A 17,759-nucleotide genomic window follows, 5' to 3' on the forward strand; every position below is an offset into this window, starting at 1 on the left:
GGAGGATTCTGTATTACAAATTGAATAACTCTTCTTCCCACATTTTTCTATAAAAATTCTCAACAATAGTTCAACAATGGCGATGTCTGTTTTAAGATCTTTTCATGTGAAAGTTTACTCAGTAAAAAATAAAACTAAAACAGATAGTTAGAAAAAAAATATTTTTTGTAGTTTTTTCATAAGTTTTATTTTTAACTATAAAATAAGAACAATATTTTTCCCTTTAAAATACAAATAAATTACATGTACATTACAATAAACAGAAAGTCAATATTTACATAAATATTCTGCTCTTAACTAAGAAGACAAACAAACAAACTTGTTGGAACTTGCGATGAAAAAACGCACTGACAAATATATATTTTAATGACATCCAAAATAAGGATAAATAAAAGGTAAATGTATCCCTATTTAGGGCATAAAGGCTCACAGAATAGCGGGAGGTTAAGGCTCCATCTTTTCTAAACAATCGGAATTAGTAGCAGTAGTAATAATATTAGTATGAATGTCAGTTCTATGTGCTTGCTACCTTTGTCCTCAAGAAAAGACCCAAGAACAAACCACTGTACCGCAGTTCAACCGGAAAAAATAAAGCAATGGTGAAAATCCATAAATCCATCGGGGATCGAACAGCGATCTTCTCGCTTGTAGCACAACGAATTAATAGAGATGCTACCGAGTGTCCCTAGGAAGAAGTGTGTCAGAAATATAACTTGGATATGTGGTAAGATAATCGTGAGAATATACCGGGTGGAAGGGGACTAAATAGGGCCCTTTTGAGAGATAAATCAGGGAGGGGAGTTAAAAATGTCTAAAGTCATTCTAGTCATTTGTGAATTTTTTTTTAGATATTCATTGAAATAAAAGCGAAAATATGGCAACATTGCAACACGTGTTCACGTAACAGTATAACGGTTGAGACACAATTTTTTCTTTTTTTTTTTTTTTTGGTCAACTGTCCGAAGTCAGGTTTGAACCTCACAAGCGACACCAATAAGGCATCCCTCATGAGGCAACTAAGCCAGAAGGTAATGGAATAGAGTGTCCAGTTCCTTTACCAGTCCATTGCATACATGGCTGACTCGTTACACATTACACTAAACAGACTTCAGGTGTATAAAAAAACAATTTTATTGTTCTTCTTCTGACACATATCGACAAGTGAGATGTAGGCCTACTGCCTGATAATAGAGACACGAAATTATGTACGTAAATTCACGAATGGTTCAGTAACCTAACGCATCGATAGCTGTAAATTTCCTCCTTTCACATTAGACTTTCTTTCGACTAGTTTTTACAGTCACTGAATGCACGGTTGCCACATCTTCCTGTCATAATATTTTCTTACCGATCTTAAAGCCAACCGTCATGTTATGTAACAAACCAATAAAGGACACATGTGTTGGTATTTTTTCTAAAAAATTCTCATTCACCTTTCCAATGTCTCCGGTTTCTCTGGAATGCTCATTCCAAAACTCAATTAAAAATGCTACTCTTCTCAAAACTCGTTCACAAAAGATCATAATGATATCGGACTTCTATGCTTAATTCACTACCCTGATTCATCTATCAAAAGAATCCTATTAAGTACTCTTCTGGTAGTAAATTAATGATCCCAATCCAGAGATTTTTCGGAGGTGGATTTATATGCTTCCGAATAACTTCAATTTTTCATTAAATTTAATTTCTTAACATTTTCCAGCACTTGAATGCCATACAAACTACAGACTGAATAAGTTTGTGCGTTACGATTTAAGAGTAGGGAAGTACATTTTCCTTCATACAGCTTCTCAACCGGTAACCTACTTCAAATTGGAGAGGTTAAATAAATTTTATAATAATAATAATAATAATAATAATAATAATAATAATAATAATAATAATAATAATAATAATAATAATAATAATAATAATAATAACAATAATAATTGATGACGACGATAGAACGGAGTATTTTGAAAGCTTATTTTAACGACACTACAACAATTACGACAATTGTGTAGCGTCGATGGAATTCGTGCCAGCTAAATGCTACTTGGCAAACTGAGGCCAAAGATTCTATGTTAGATAACCTGATATTTGTCTTGTAGTCGGAGAAAACAAAACTAAGTAATTAGTACAAGCGGGAATCGAACTCATGTCAAAGTTTAGTTTCAGAGTACGAGTCCTACCTGTTACCTCTTTAGATCTACTACACCAGTGCTAGTAATTCATAGCAATAATCTGAGAATGGTAAGGAAAACAAAGACGTTGAATCTCTAAACAGCTGTCTGAATGGATCTTGTAGGAATCTAACTTCAGTTACTATTATACAAATCCGATTAACAAAGAATTAGTGACTGGACTCCAATGGAAGTAACAAAGAGAAACCTTCCTCAAAAATGGCTATTTTATCTTCCAGAAAACTGATAGGGGTGGAAACTTTTGTGAGAAACGTTTTGATAACTGGCTATGGCTGATCTTTTCGAAATACAGAATATGAAATTAGAAGAGAAATGGTCATGCATTCTCGACAGACTGTATAGATTATTCACGGTACTTCACTTTTGATATGAGCCGTTCAGAGTGATGTAAGTCAAAATTGAGTAATAAGGTTTAAAGTAAAAGTTATATAAAATACAGCGCAAAGTAGCAATTAATATGGCCTTCTTGCTATCCACTGACTACTAATAGTTTAAATAAATTGAATATTAATTGCTACTTTGCGCTGTATTTTACAGAATGTTTACTTTAACCCTCATTACCCATTTTTGACTTACACCAATTCTGCTCTGAACGGCTCATATATCACTACTACATTATTTGAGAAGGTCCGGTTCAAAATCTTCTTAATGTGTTTTTTATGAAATTGAGTTATATAGCCTACCAAATCAGGTATTTTGGGAAATACTCTACTAAATGTAGTAACAATGAGTATCAAATTGTACCATATTCCCATATAGAAAAGGCGTATGAAAGTAAATCTCCTGCTGCAAATTCTGCTTAATGCACAAAGTTGTAGTGATACTCCGTATCAGAATCTGCCTAATGAAGCGACAAAATAATACCGGTAATAATAATGCATGTTTTAAGGTCCGTAGAGACGTACGTGTTTTTGCTTAGTAATGTAAGAACGTCTGCAGACTTCATAAAGTCTTTCTACAGTGTTATTAATCGATAAAGAAAAATATTTTTTTTCTCTAACAGAAGTAAACATAGTTTACACATACTCATTTCAACATTGAATTTGTTTCTATTTATTTAGTTCTGAAACATAGTTTTCGCGCACTTATTTCAACATTGGGTTTGTTTATTGATTTATTTATGTATTTATTCACTTCTATACAAAATAAAACAAGAAAAATTTTAAGAAATTCATTATTGCATATTTCGACATTGCAACAACAATATACGTAGCTTCTACCGGTAAAAAATGAACTGTGGCGGTCCTTTAGGCTAAATACATTTATAATTCTCTTCACTTTCGTATTAGAGATTTCGCTTTTTCAAGCAAGTTTAATAATAGAAAGTGTATAAAAGTCATTATGTATGTGTATATATATATATATATATATATATATATATATATATATATATATATTGCACCTGAGCACGAACTTCTGCTCTTTCGGGCTACAATGTCTAATGTAATGTAAACCTAGTTTATTATATAAATGAATTTGAAATTTGAAATATATACAAAATTTCCGTGCAACTTATGAAGCCTTGAAGATGCTTACCGTCAGAATGACCGAATCGATTCTTTTAGTGTTAAAAATGTATAATAATAAACCACATTAAGACTTTCAGTAACATATTTTAGGGGAACTCAGGCAAATATGAGCAGACAGATAATATGAGCAACTGGAAGCTTTTTAGCTCCTGTGGTCATCATCATCATCATCATCATCATCCAATTCAAGCACTAGACCTAGTGGTCTGTTGCGGTCTCAATGGTCTCATGCTATCTTTTTAATGGTCTTCCAAAGATCGTTGTCCGAAAGGCGGTAATGTAGCACTGCCTTTCACCATCTTTCTGTTGGAATTATTTCGAGATGATGTTTCCAATTAACTCTATAGGTTTGAAGAAAATTTAATATAGGTTGAACGTTCAATTCTTCCAAAAGTCTGTATTTCGTTTTCTATCCCGAAGTGTGTATCGCGCTGTTTTTCTCATGAATTTCATTTCGTTGGTAGTTATACGTTGAACTTTTTTTTTGTCAAAGTCCAGGCTTCTGATCCATAGACTAAAGTAGGTAGTGCTAAAATGTTGTACATCTTTAATCTTGTATGTCTCTGTAGTAAATTAGGTTTGAAATCTGAATTGATAATACCGATAACTTTCACAAAATTAGTTATTTTAGAATCGATATCCTTTCTTTTTCATATGAAAGACGGTACCCTAAATAGTTAAATGTGTTCACTTGTTCTAGAATTTCAAAACAGATTCTACTTCTTATTGGATATTTACATTTAAACGCCATAACGTTGGACTTTTCTACAAAAATGGTCATATTGTAGTATTTTGCAACTGTGTTTAATGAATATATTTACATTTGGAGATCATCTTCTGAAATGGCCAGTAGAACCTGGTCATCTGCAAAGAGGATTGTATAGGGGAAGTCGGGGGAATATGGGCACCTTAGTACTATTTCGGGTGCAATATCTCTCGGTTTTTTCTAATAATTAATTTTATAGCTGGGATATGTTTCTTAACAATTTAGCTATATTATATAACAATCCTGACTGCTTAGTCCTAAACGTATGCAAGTAAAACTGGAAAATGCAAGTTAATGTATTTTGCCCAAATTCCCCCGATTGTGGGGGTAAAATGGGCATTAACTATGTGAATCACAATCAACTGAAAGAAGTGAAAAACAATTAAAATACTTCAAAATATAACTGTATTAAACATATTATATATTGTATATGCAATTTATGATGTTTACTGCGTAAGACCTTTGGCAGATGATGTGACTCTTTGGCGATGAATGACGTTTGGAGATTCTAAGACATTTGAATCAGTTGAAGGAATTGTATGAATTGTAAGTCTATCACCTGATGCTGCAGTGCCAATGTAAGCTTAATCAAGAATGACACTCATGTGCAGTGAAAAGGGCCTGAAGCTCGGAAGGCATTTACAGCCAGACATACATTGACACATCTGTTCCATGCTTCTTTAACAATGGAAGCAAACTCGACCTTCGTAAAAGGTCTCCTACGTTGCCTGAAGAAAGCTGTAGCACCACTGTTGTAAGCTTTCTTCAGAGGACCAAACAGACCCTTAACTGCTGATTGAAGTCAGGCTGTGGCGTGTGGAGGAAGACAAAACATGCATAATCCGTTTTCTACTGCAAAGTTAAGAGTGTCAGGATTACAACTATGTGAATCACGTCCACCTACTATAAAAATTGCAGGCGCATGCTTACTGATGTTGAAGTAAACAACGAAGTTCTTGATTATTAAGAAAAATATACGAAGTGTGATCATTAAATTCCGAGATTGTGTCTGCTTTGGGCGAAGGGATCGTGTGATTGACACGCGTGCGCAGCAGTGACACTAGACGACCTTGAAGAGACACGACACAAAGTTTCGAAGTGCTAGCTTCATTGAGACCTGTGCTACACAAAGTTTTGTTAGCACGTGCAGCCGCGCATTTGCGAAATCACGGAATCGAAACTGAAGCAGAGAGCCAACGTAAAATTCTTTGGGAAATCGGCAAGCGTAACCCATGGAATGTTGAAGGAAGCCTACGGGAAAAAAGCAGTGAGCCAGGCGAGGTGTTTTGAGTGACATTCGCGTTTCAGAAATGGCAGAACATCGCCGAAGGACGACGAGAGGCCTGGTTGACCACACACATGCAACACTGCCGAAAATGTGGAAAAAATTCGAAAAATTGTGCATAATGATCCTCACGTCCATTTTGAATATGAACGACCACAACTGTGGACAAAAAGCAACGACGACACTGCGCCAGTTCACAGAGCTCACAGAGCTCTCGCAAGACTCCAGTTTTGCACCCTTATTATCTCGTACGTCGTTCCTCGCCCCTTATTCACCAGCTTTGGCCACCTGCGACTTTTTTTGTTTCCGACGATGAAATTCAAGCTAAAGAGTCACAGTTTTGGCATTGTGAAGGAGATCCAACGCGAATCGCAGAAGGTGCTTGACAGGCTTCAAGAACGCGACTTCCAGGAGGCATTCCAAAAATGGCAGACATGTTGGGATCAGTGTATAGCTGCCCAAATGGACTACCTTAAAGGGGATGGTAGCCAAATTTAAATGAGGTAATTTTATTTCCACTTATGGGACAGGACTGGGAATTTAATGATCACACCTCCTATCTCCGTTAATGTAGGCAGACTGCTTGTTGACGTACACTTTACTGACAGCAGGCAGCTGTTCTTTCAGTCATTATTGTCCTCATTTCTTTTATAATGATACTTGGAGGAAAGTAGTTCCCTGCTGCATTGAAGCCGGCCACAAGGATAATGGTTTCTCCCTTTTCTTTAGAGTAAATGCAATGCACCATGTGTTCTTTGGCTGCAATGACATCTTTCGCTCTTGTAATCATTTGTAGGCCATTGTAATCAAGATTGAAGAGTCATTTTTATGAAGTGTAATGCTTGCCCATATTCTCCCGAACATTAGCGCCCATATTACCCCGACATGTAGGGTTTACTTTCAACAGTTGGCTCTACCGTAAACTATTCACAAAACAACGTCTGACTCAATAGAACGGCAGTTCAAGATGTGTATTCTGTATGTATAATATTAGATTTGAACTATTTTCTAAAGTTCATGTGTAATCTATTGCATACATTATATCTAAATTAAGTATTGTGAAATTTCAGTATACTTTGAAGACAATACTCACGTTTTAGATGGCTGTTTTAACAACAATACGAGACAATACTGCACAGCGCGCTTCCCACAGCAACCATTACGATACTCTCACTTTACACTAACCGTTATTAGCGAAGAAACATAATTCGTTGCATGAGTTTCGACATGAAAACGTAATATTGCCCATATTCCCCACGTGCCCATATTTCCCCGAATTCCCCTATACATATTTTGGTCCGTCTGTTTGTAGGAACATAGCCTCTGTTTAGGTTTTGGAAACGTCATTTACATATCATAGAGCTCATGTAGATTATAAAAAGCACAGGCGAGAGAGGACAACCCTGTTGTACACCTGGGTTAATAGTTTTAAAATCTGTTAGTTCATTATTTACTCTAACGGCAATTTTTGTGTTCTTGTACATATTGTGGTAATCGTTGGTAACAGTGCTCCATAGCGTTCTTGAGTTTTGTAAATCAGGTTAATCGTGCTGGCATGTCTGTAAAGGAGCAATTTTATGTTTGAAAAGTAAGTCTGATTATTGTGTAAAATTGTTAGCCGAAAGTTAGTTTCAAAGTTATTTAAGTGCAGAAAAATAACATTAGACAGAGGATAAACGTAATTATTGTTGAATATTTAAAAACTGCTGTTTATACTCAATGTTTCCGTGTATGAAGTTTGGGATTATATAAAGTTTGTTGTATGCTGCTATCTAGATAGAAAAAAGTTTGCTCAAAGTGTAATATAAGCAGGGACAATACGGGAAATATGGCCAAGTGTTTTTCAACATGGCTAATATAAGCAAGACTTCTTTATTAGCTTTCAATCTAATTTCACATAGTTCTGGAACCAGATATACTGATTAACGCATCTAATTAATATTTACACAAATGATACAGAAATAAAAAGCCCTGTTCTTCGTTAAAATTGGTTGACAGAATCCATCAAAAGAGCTATTGCAATCGTGTGAATCAGGAAGTTATTCTAGAAATATAATGTCTGGTGAAACACTTATGTCAAAGAAAACTTTGAAACAAATTTCCCTCTTGAAAATTATTACTCGCCCTATCTCTACAAGAGGCATATGTATCTGATTCAGAATAATTTCGTGAAAACTGTCAGTAAATGAAAGTAATAATAATATCTGTTATTATCAGTATACAAAAAAGTTCAAAATGTGAACTCCATTGCTTTTCCAAATTTGTGTCGGTATTTAAAATGCATATGTATTCTTTATTAGAACGATAACTAATGTTACAAGTGCTTACATTATGTTCAGCTGCGATGTTGATGTTTTTCTCAATGTTTAACATGCAATATAATCCTGAATATATATACGCAAGACAACCTGATCATATTACTCAGAATTCTCGCTATTATGAACAACCTGTAACTGTTGGAGAAATTTAATTGTTACAAAAAATTAATAAAAGTATTTCTTTTTCAAACGTAGGGGATGAAAGCCAGAAGATTGGGCTTTGATGTGGTATATTAGTTTGGTTCCAATAAAACATATTACATCACCTTTTTCATCATTATGTCATAACATGTTCATATTTGCCCGAGTTTCTGTACTGTTTTAAATTTAATTTTATAGAAGCTTCATAGAAATTCCGCTGCAAACCCCTCTTAATGAACAATTATTAAAATGTCATTATTTCCTGACTATTTGAACGAACTATTGACAATTTCGGTTATAGTAGAAAAGAATGTAAGCTTGCAAATTTATATTTTAAAATATCTGCATTACTCTCGGTTACATCATTTTCTCATTTTTCTCAATATCTAAAATTATGCATTTAGCAGGTTTTCAACGGGACCCCCTCATTTACGTATACAGTTGAGTGTGGAAGTAAGAGTTACGTCGATATCTTAAATAAATTGCAATTGAAGAAATATTCCTCAACAGAGGTAGAGGATAAATGCAAATACACGTACAAGAAAACAGTGCGGTTAATTCAGAAGAATTAACAATGTATATTTCATAAGGTATACCATAATTCGCAATTGTTATTAGGAACTAAGCCAAGAATACAATTGAAGCTTTGGGTCGAATAATGGTCTTCGGTGCATTTGCATACCGTAATTTGCAAAGATTACATTACTCAACATGAAATTTACTTCCGTGAAGATAATACATGTTTTTAAACTATTTACACGCGTATATTCTGAAAACAATGCTTAAAATGTCACATCACGTCATAATTTTTAGATATTTTGGATATCCTACATCTAAAACTACTTCGTGTGCGACCTGGTAACACGTGTCATGTTGGTTACCCCTGTCCTATACGATTACTTTCATATTTACAAAATGTAAAGATGAAAATATGTTATTTGTTATACCAACAGTTATCAGGATACCGGTAATAAATGCATCTTTTCTTCTAGAAGTAGACACCGCAAAGAGATAAACCCAGGTAGAGATGGGTCTGGTATTTCTAATGGGGTTGTAAAGTAATATTATTTTCTCCATAAACGTGTTGTAAGTTATGTTATTCGCATTTCTGCTAACTAAAACCAGAACAAGAAATTTATCGGTAAATAAAAATATTTGAAGAAATAGCTTATCTTATTCCTTTCAAGAATTATGATACCCGGAGGTTGAATATTCTACCTGGGTGGTGATGTCGCCAACCAGTTTAAAATACGAGTACACTACCTGTGAAACGAATTGTCAGTCTCATTGTGGATGTGTTGACAGCAGTGTAGTATATTGTGAAGTTTATTTTTCCCTTAATATATTCTTTTTTAGAAATAATTGAGTGTTTTAGTGGTACAATGCAAAGGGCTAGTTCACATCGAAAGTGCAGAAATAATCCGGATAATTTTTGTTACGTTTGTAGACGGTTTACTTCCAAAAAATAGAGGGAAAAAATTATAACATTACTAAACTATATTTCGGGTGTAAAATTAGTGACCAGGAAAAACAATGCTCACCTCATCAACGAACGTTGTATCAGTTGTACGATAAATATTAGATTGTGGTTAAATGGCAAAATCAATGCGTTCCCATTTGCTGTACATATGATGTGGCGAGAACCAACAAATCATATTAAAGGAGCAGTCCGCGATAAAATTGGAAATTTTGATTATATTATAGGATGTTTACCTAAGTAATCCTTAGATTAACGGCGTTTGTCTCATCTCTCTACGCCTTTTAGTTTGTGAAATATTAAAGGTCTTACTGCATGCTCTGACGTCATAACCACTGATCGCTTCGTAAGACTGCGTTGCAGTTCCGTTTGACATATAGTGTAGACCGAGTAAATACAAATTCATGTTACAGTCGGTTATTATTAACTCACTTAGGACCTATCACATGCATATACTGTAATAATAATAATAATAATAATAATAATAATAATAATAATAATAATAATAATAACTTAACCAAACTCTATCCCACTTTAAATCCCGTGTACAATGCATTCTGTTCCATTCTGTGATTAGAACGACATGGGTCTGATAAGGGCTCAAACTGAAAAGGTTTAATATTTTGATCAATTATAACCTAAATCAACGTATTCACTGATTGAGTGAATGTATGTGAGACGTGAAATATTCGTTATGAAGGGACTACAGATACGTGTTTATCTCACGTCAGCAATAAATTAGTACATGGTTTATATTATTATATTGCACCATTGTTGTTGAGTCACACGGTTTAGGCACCGGGGCTATGTTTGAGAGAACTCTAAAACATGTGCATCATCGAAATGCGGTAGTGGATAACCACGAGCTACTTCCAACACATTTCTCTGTGTATCTTCTCTCCACGCGTTTTTCTTCCTGATGTATGTTTTCTTTTCCACCCATCGTTTAGTGGCTTTAGAGTACTGGAGTCTGGAGCCAGTTACATCTCTTTTCACGTTGTAATTATGGCCCACTATCGCAATCATAGTTCTTGTTACTATTCCAGCATATGGGAAGTGTTTTCTCTTAGGAATGTAAATCAATCTCTCGTTATGATATGATTCAAGCTTGCTGGTGTGACAAAACTGATTAGTCTGCTTTAAGTCTTTTAAAGGGCAGGGTTGCATACAACATTTTTCAGAGCATTGTAATCGTTGGGTCCAGGTTCGATCCATTCTCTCTCGCTATTGTATGGGTGAATGTGTGCACATTTCTTATATGTCTCTGTTCGTGTATATTACAAACATGATTTAATACAGAAATGAATCTGTCTTCTAAGTCGTCAGAATCACTTCACATGTAGCACATAATCACCATTAGTGATTTATGATGCTGGCTTTCCACATTTGTATTTTCTCATATGTTTTTTGCAGCGGCTTTAAGGTTTTTAGATAAGCTTTTTTGCAATGTGCCAAATGTCAAATTGATGGTCCACCATTCATATTTGGTCCTAATTAATTTCCTAATTCCTCTATTGCGGTCCGACAGAGAGAGGGTAATGTTCATTTTTTCTTTTAGGCGATCTAGAACTTTTTCGCATGCTGCTTTTTCAAGATTGCATACAATTGGGCCATTTTGCAGAACTATGAAGTCTATAAGATTATCTGAATAGATGTCCATTGCACTGTAAGTCACTTATTTTGCACTGTAACCAGGTGAATCAAATTGGTCATCACCGCGATTCGCACGTTTTTATCTTTTAGGGAATCGATAAGTTGTTCATGAATGTGAAAATAACTACGCCTACTGTTGGTTCTACGAATTTTGAAATTATTTTATAAAATGTTGTCTTGCCGATGAAATATAGTTGTAAAGTTTTTGAAAAATTTTCAAACAATTTGTACCTTATACCTGATGAATTAGAATATGAAGTTTCTTCTTCTATTTGAAAATATCTGTCTAAGTCAGTTTATGGCTCACTCACATCTGATTCACCACACACATTTCTTAGCGTCTCGCACCCTATCTCACACTGTACAGCTTTGTTTATATTAGGTTTCTGTGAATTTTCAGCCTCATCGAGAACTACACATACGTCAATATTTTCAGCTATAGGTGCATCTCTGCAACTTGCTATTACTTCTTCGACGATCTTTTTTCATTTATAAGCAGAGGAGCGCTTAGTATTAGAACTGTCTTGGGGAGATTCTCCTTTCAAAAATAAGGGACAGCAGTTTTCTTCATTTTCATAGAAGTTCTATTGTCTTTCATTTAACGTCTTTTTAATAGACACGATTCTTCAAAATTAATTTCATGGAAATGATTAGAACACACAACAGCAGTTTTCGATGGTGTAAAATCTTTTCTGTTGATTTTCTTCGCCCCTGTTTTAAATATTTGCGGTGACTTTTCTTTGTTCGGAAATACATGAAATGATACCCCTTCTCCATGTTCTGCTTTTGTTCTTCCCTTTGTACACGAAAAATCATAACACCACGGCATTTTAAACTGTATTACGATACAATTTTTTCTGTTTAGTCTACTGTAGTTCAAAGTCGTTCATATAAAAGAAAATAGCCCTACATAAAACCACAACGTTGGTATGTACTGTTTTATGATTAAATGAAAAGCAAAATATAACTTCAATCAATCACAACTAAGTCCGAAATTCTGTTCACGTGTATTACGGCGCGAGAAGATTATTTAATACAAAGCACTGCACTCGGGATGTTCTCGGCCTACTACGCAATCACACCAGTACAGTGGCTGTGACGTCATAAGTATTTGTGCGGAGTCAGTAACTCAAGAACCATGCCTCGCATTGACATGCGGCAAATTACATTCTACTTAGATTGAAAAATGTGTTTGATTAAAGCCAACTTAATTTTATCGTGGACTGCTCCTTTAATGATTGTCACTTCTGCATGACAAATATATCTGACATGTCTAGGAAAAGTAAACACGTTATTCAGTACCCAGATATACTTTCTGCCATGCGATTTGTTCCACATAGGGAGGAATTGCCTGTACCTGTACCCTCTAAGATATGGAGTAGTGATAGTAATGGTGAAGGAAATAGTGATCCCCGACCTGAGTTGTCCTCTACTTAAAAAAATCCTGACTTTCAACCAGATAATTCTGAAAATGAAAGACATTTCGTAGAGCAAGACGTAGACTTGAATGATTTGGCACGTGACTTAAATTTGTCCAAAGAAGAATCTGAATTTCTAAGTTCTAGGCTACAACAGCGGAAATTACTTGCACCTGGTACAAAAATTATAGAATTTCGAAATAGACATCAGACATTTGAAAAATATTTCGCTACGGAAGAGGATATGTATTTTTGTGTAGACGTTAATGGTTTAATGAGTGAACTAGAGATTGAGCATAACCCATATGACTGGCAATTGTTTATAAATTCATCTAAGTTTAGCTCAAAAGCAGTGTTATTTCATAATTATAATCAATTTCCATCTGTTCCCTTTATCCATTCTATAGATCTTAAAGAAAGTTATGAGAGTATGGATTATGGATAAGACTGTGCGTGTTTTAAAATATGAGGTTCATTGTTGGAAGGTATGTGGTGTCCTTAAAGTAATTGGTTTGTTGCTTAGTTTGCAAAAGGACTTCACAAAATATGATTTTTCTTGTGTTTGTGGGACAGCCGTGCTACACAAAAACATTATGTGATACAACAGTGGGACAAGCGGCACCAATATGTTCCGGGGGAAAGTAATGTAAAAGAAACATCATTGGTTCAGCCTGATAAGATTCTTCTTTCTCCCATACACATAAACCTTGGGTTGATGAAGAGTATTGTTAAGGCACTCAACAAGGACGGTAGTGGATTTACATATTTTCACAGTTAACATACGCAAAATTGAAAGAAAGACTTTTTATTGGACCTCAAATCAGAAAAGTAATGGAGAACGAAATGTTTGAGAAAAATTTACAAATGGTTGAATTAGCAGCTTGGCAATCATTTAAAAGAAAACTATAAAACTTTGGTGTCAAATTTGTTCAAATGCTACAAAAACAAGGGTTGTCGAATGTCTTTGAAAATCCATTTGCTTCATTCCCATCTAAACTTTTATCCGGAAAATCTGGATGATGTTAGTGATGAACAAAAAGAAACGGTTTCATCAAGACATTTCCATCATGGAGAAGAGATACCAAGGTCGTAAGGATTTAGTAATGATGGAGTTTCTTGTGAGAGAGAGCAGGAAGGAGTACTAGAGAAAATCACATATCAAACACTTTTAAGCAAAGTTACACGTATGTTCTCTTAAAATATGGCATAATGGATACATATAAAACTATATTTGTGAATTAATCTTATCCTAACATGAATACTTCATTATATCATAAGAATTAATCTAACATAATATTTTATCTGAAACCGCGTATATGAGATTCTAAATGTGTTTATATCTTTTAACCTCACGTGATAGGTGATTTCTATAGCGATTTTCAAAATCAGCGCAACTTTTTCGTTAAGAATCATCTACCTTTATCGCGGAGGTACGACAAACTTTTTTTTTTGGAGGGGGGGTAGTGAATTATTAGGAACTAGGCTAAGAGTACAACTGAAGCGTTGGGCTGAATAACGATATATATTACAATTTTTCAAAATCAACTTTTTAATGGGATAATGCTCTATATTAAATCTTACACAGCTATCACAAAAATTGTTTTTCAATATCTGTACCAGAGGCGTTTCTACACGAGTTACAACCATGACTTTCTTGGTTGGAACAACGGTCTACGATGTAATATTTTTGTTTCTCCTGCACAGTTGGCAGAATGTAACTTAGGCCGTTATTCGACCTAAAGCTTCCATTACGTAATTTTGGAAAGAATGTAAGATTATAATCGGCATTACGCTCTAGTAACCGCGATTTCTTAAAAATTGTTTGTTTTAATATATTATATTAGTATGAAAATAATGATTTGCTTTTTAGGTTTCATTAAATATATTACCGCAAATATGATGTTTAAACTCTTGTACAAAATAAATAATTTGTATTTCAATTCCTAGTTAGGAGGAGAACTAAGAGACTTTAACTCTTTTCGCAGAATCTGGCACGCCAGTGCGTTTATTGTTTGCATCCATAGATTGTTTCGCTGTTTTGTGACCCACTGTGATTGGTGTCACTTTTATTAGGCATACAATGGGGAAAACACAACGGAAGGGCTAAAGGGACGTAACACAAAGGTTAGCTAACACAATCACTGAGATTTATACCTCAATACTCGAAACCTTTCTTTCTCCATCTTGCAGGTGAGTCATGACTCTCATGAGAAGTTTCTGTGTCTCCTCAAATTTTGCTTCAAAGTTTTTTTCGATTTCATTCTGACGTTTCTGCATTTCAGCCAACATTTCAGATAATTCACTCCATTTTCCTTGGATATCGTGCAATTTTCGTTTCTTATTAGGAGCCTTCTTCTTATGCACCAACCTCAATGAAGACCGAATTGCAATCGGTTCGATTGAATTCGGTCTATTTGGATATAACACAAATATTTTGTCCGTTAGTTTCTCAGAGAAAAGAATACATCTCGGAAAAGCTTTCATCACTGTCTCTATCTTCGTTATCAACTTCACTCTGGCTACTAAACTCAGTACTTCAGCGTCTTTCCTAATTACTTCTGTATCGTTAACTGCTAGACCGTTTAACAAGTTCAACAAAACAATAGCAACCAGGAAGACAAACAATAAGAATATCGCATGGCTTGTGTATGGTAGATTGTCGTATTTCAAATTCGAAGCTTCAAGTTCACCAGTGAACATAACAATTGTCTTCAACATTGACATATAAGGAGTAACAAACATGTCTTCACCATCGTTTTCTAGGCTTCCTTTGAAGAGTATATAGAAACTGAGTGCAAATGCCACTAATAGAAGAACGTAGCCTGCCATGAATCTCAAGAATGTCAGACTCACAGTTTTCAACATCTCCAGTTGAACAGAAAGTAAGGGAAGTCTACCAGAGAGTAACACCAACTCAAGCCAGCCTAGAAGGATGGCAATGGCCGAAAAATGGAGCTTTACCTCATTATTTTGTACCAAACCGGAGCAAGATACAGTCGTCGAAATGATCAACAGACATTCTAACCAGTTTTCAGGTGATAGTATATAGGTAGTGCCGTAAATGAAAAGCTGGAATGTTTCCCTTAGAGCCAGGAGACATAACAACATCATCAGAGGAACCCAGAAATACTGAGGAACTTGATCGCCTATCGAGTAATCAATTATCTTCGTATGATTTGATTCTCTGTTTTCTCCAATTTTTTCAAACACGTAGTTTGCAGTTTTATTTGGAGAAATATTTTCTATATCTCTAGCATTATCGAAATCAGAGAACAGAATATATATAGTCAAGAAGAGAACAAAGAAGACATAGAAAGCAAGATCTAGATAGAAAAATACTCTAATCTGTTTCCACTTCAAGCTCAGGAAACTGGATATCACTGGATGTCTTAGAAGGCTTCTTAGATGAGGACTGTCCGTCATATGATGAAGAATATTAGCAAGGAACTCATACCGGAATGTCAGTCTAAAGTCTCTACTCGTTACAGGCTCGTCATTAGTCTCAACGCATTCATCTAAAATATTTTCTAGAGTAGATGTGCTTATGGATGATAGAACAGGACTACCGTGTTTCGTTACAGTTACGTCTGCACCATATCTCAGAAGAAGTATCACTCTCTCTTGATATTCTCGTTCAACTGCGATCTGAAGTGCCGTAGTTTCAGATGAATCCTTACAGTTTATATCAACCTTCCGAGAGCCCCTTACAGTATCCAAAAGAAGCTCAAAACAAGTTTCAAGCCTTAATCTATCCCCAGGTTGTTCACCAGAGATCCTGCATAACCAGTGTAGGATAGTGCGATCTTCAATGTCTTTGAGATTTGCATCTATACCATCATGTTTCAGTAATACTTCCAATGTATCCAGATTCCCACATCTGGCCGTCATATGGAGCAGAGGCATTCCAGTAATACGATGTGGTATGTTTGGGTCAGCACCGTTATGGAGAAGCAGCGTGACGTATTCTTCACGGTTCCTCATTTGACAAGCAAGTTCAAGCAAACTGCTGTGATACGATTCATCGTACCATGGATTGATATTATCTGTATCAATACACTCTCGGAATATCTTGTAGTTCCCTTCTTGTAACGCGGCAAGAACCTTTGTTCTCTTGTCTTCAGAGTTAATATCTTCTCTCAGAGGAAGTGGAAGAAGTGACTGAAATTGTGGGAAGGTCTTGAATATAATGTCTCTTACTGTTGATTCTCTATCACCTGGATTGTGGTCAAGATTAAGTCTATGAGCACAAGGGTGTTTCAACATCCTCTCGACGCATCTCAGATGTGGATATTCCACTGCACGTGCAATGGCTGTATAACCCTTCTTATCCAATAGATTCAACTTCATCTTTTCATTCCTCATCAGAATATCAATGCAGTAATAAAATTTTTCATCTCTATCACCCTTCCTACAAGCCGATATGACAGCGTGATGCAACGCCGAATAGCCCTTGTTGTCAGTAACGTCAACAATAATTCTCTCGTCACTTAACAACGCGGAGAGAATCTGAACGTTACCTGAGGTAGCTGCCCAGAATATAGGTCTCCAGTCTCCCCATATATTTGGGTCTCCGTTAGGATCGCCTCCTGCCTCGAGCTTCTCTTTGAAGTCTTCTACTTCGATGTCGATGTGTGGTTTCATAAGACTCTTAGTGAGGGACTCTGCAGTACGACTCACAAGTGGTCTCGTGCGTAACCTGACACGCTTCTCCGTAGGCGTCAGTTTCTTAAGCTTATGTCGACGAGTGTCGCCACTCGTTTTCACAGGCACTTCCATGTTGTCCATCACAGATTCCTGTAATAAAACCAATTCATTTTGTTGAATTTATTTCCATTTTTCTTCAGATTTCCGCCAAGACAGAAGAGGACAGAATCTAATCTGCTCCTTATATAGTATATTATTTTTATACACAGAAAAAGCTTATTTATGATAGAGAATGTAGAGAAAATATGTACAATTAAATATTTAGCTATATGGCAGTGTCATTAT

At 35.4% G+C, this 17,759-nt stretch overlaps 1 protein-coding gene across 3 annotated transcripts in view; it reads right to left on the reverse strand.

The window, feature by feature from the left end:
- LOC138715372 (transient receptor potential cation channel protein painless-like) overlaps positions 1-17,759 on the reverse strand; it is a 57,065-nt gene that overhangs the window by 18,484 nt on the left and 20,822 nt on the right. The window contains exon 2 of one of the 3 annotated variants that reach the window (XM_069848220.1): positions 17,288-17,564. The exons of 1 other annotated variant lie outside the window; for it this stretch is intronic. In XM_069848220.1, coding sequence (XP_069704321.1) covers positions 17,288-17,564 — 277 coding nt within the window. Of the gene's footprint in view, positions 1-8,586; positions 17,565-17,759 lie in introns of those variants that run through there. One more of the 3 variants, XM_069848218.1, reaches the window with a different exon arrangement.

The sequence above is a fragment of the Periplaneta americana genome, chromosome 15, assembly GCF_040183065.1.
Source record: "Periplaneta americana isolate PAMFEO1 chromosome 15, P.americana_PAMFEO1_priV1, whole genome shotgun sequence".
Classification (NCBI taxonomy): domain Eukaryota; kingdom Metazoa; phylum Arthropoda; class Insecta; order Blattodea; family Blattidae; genus Periplaneta; species Periplaneta americana.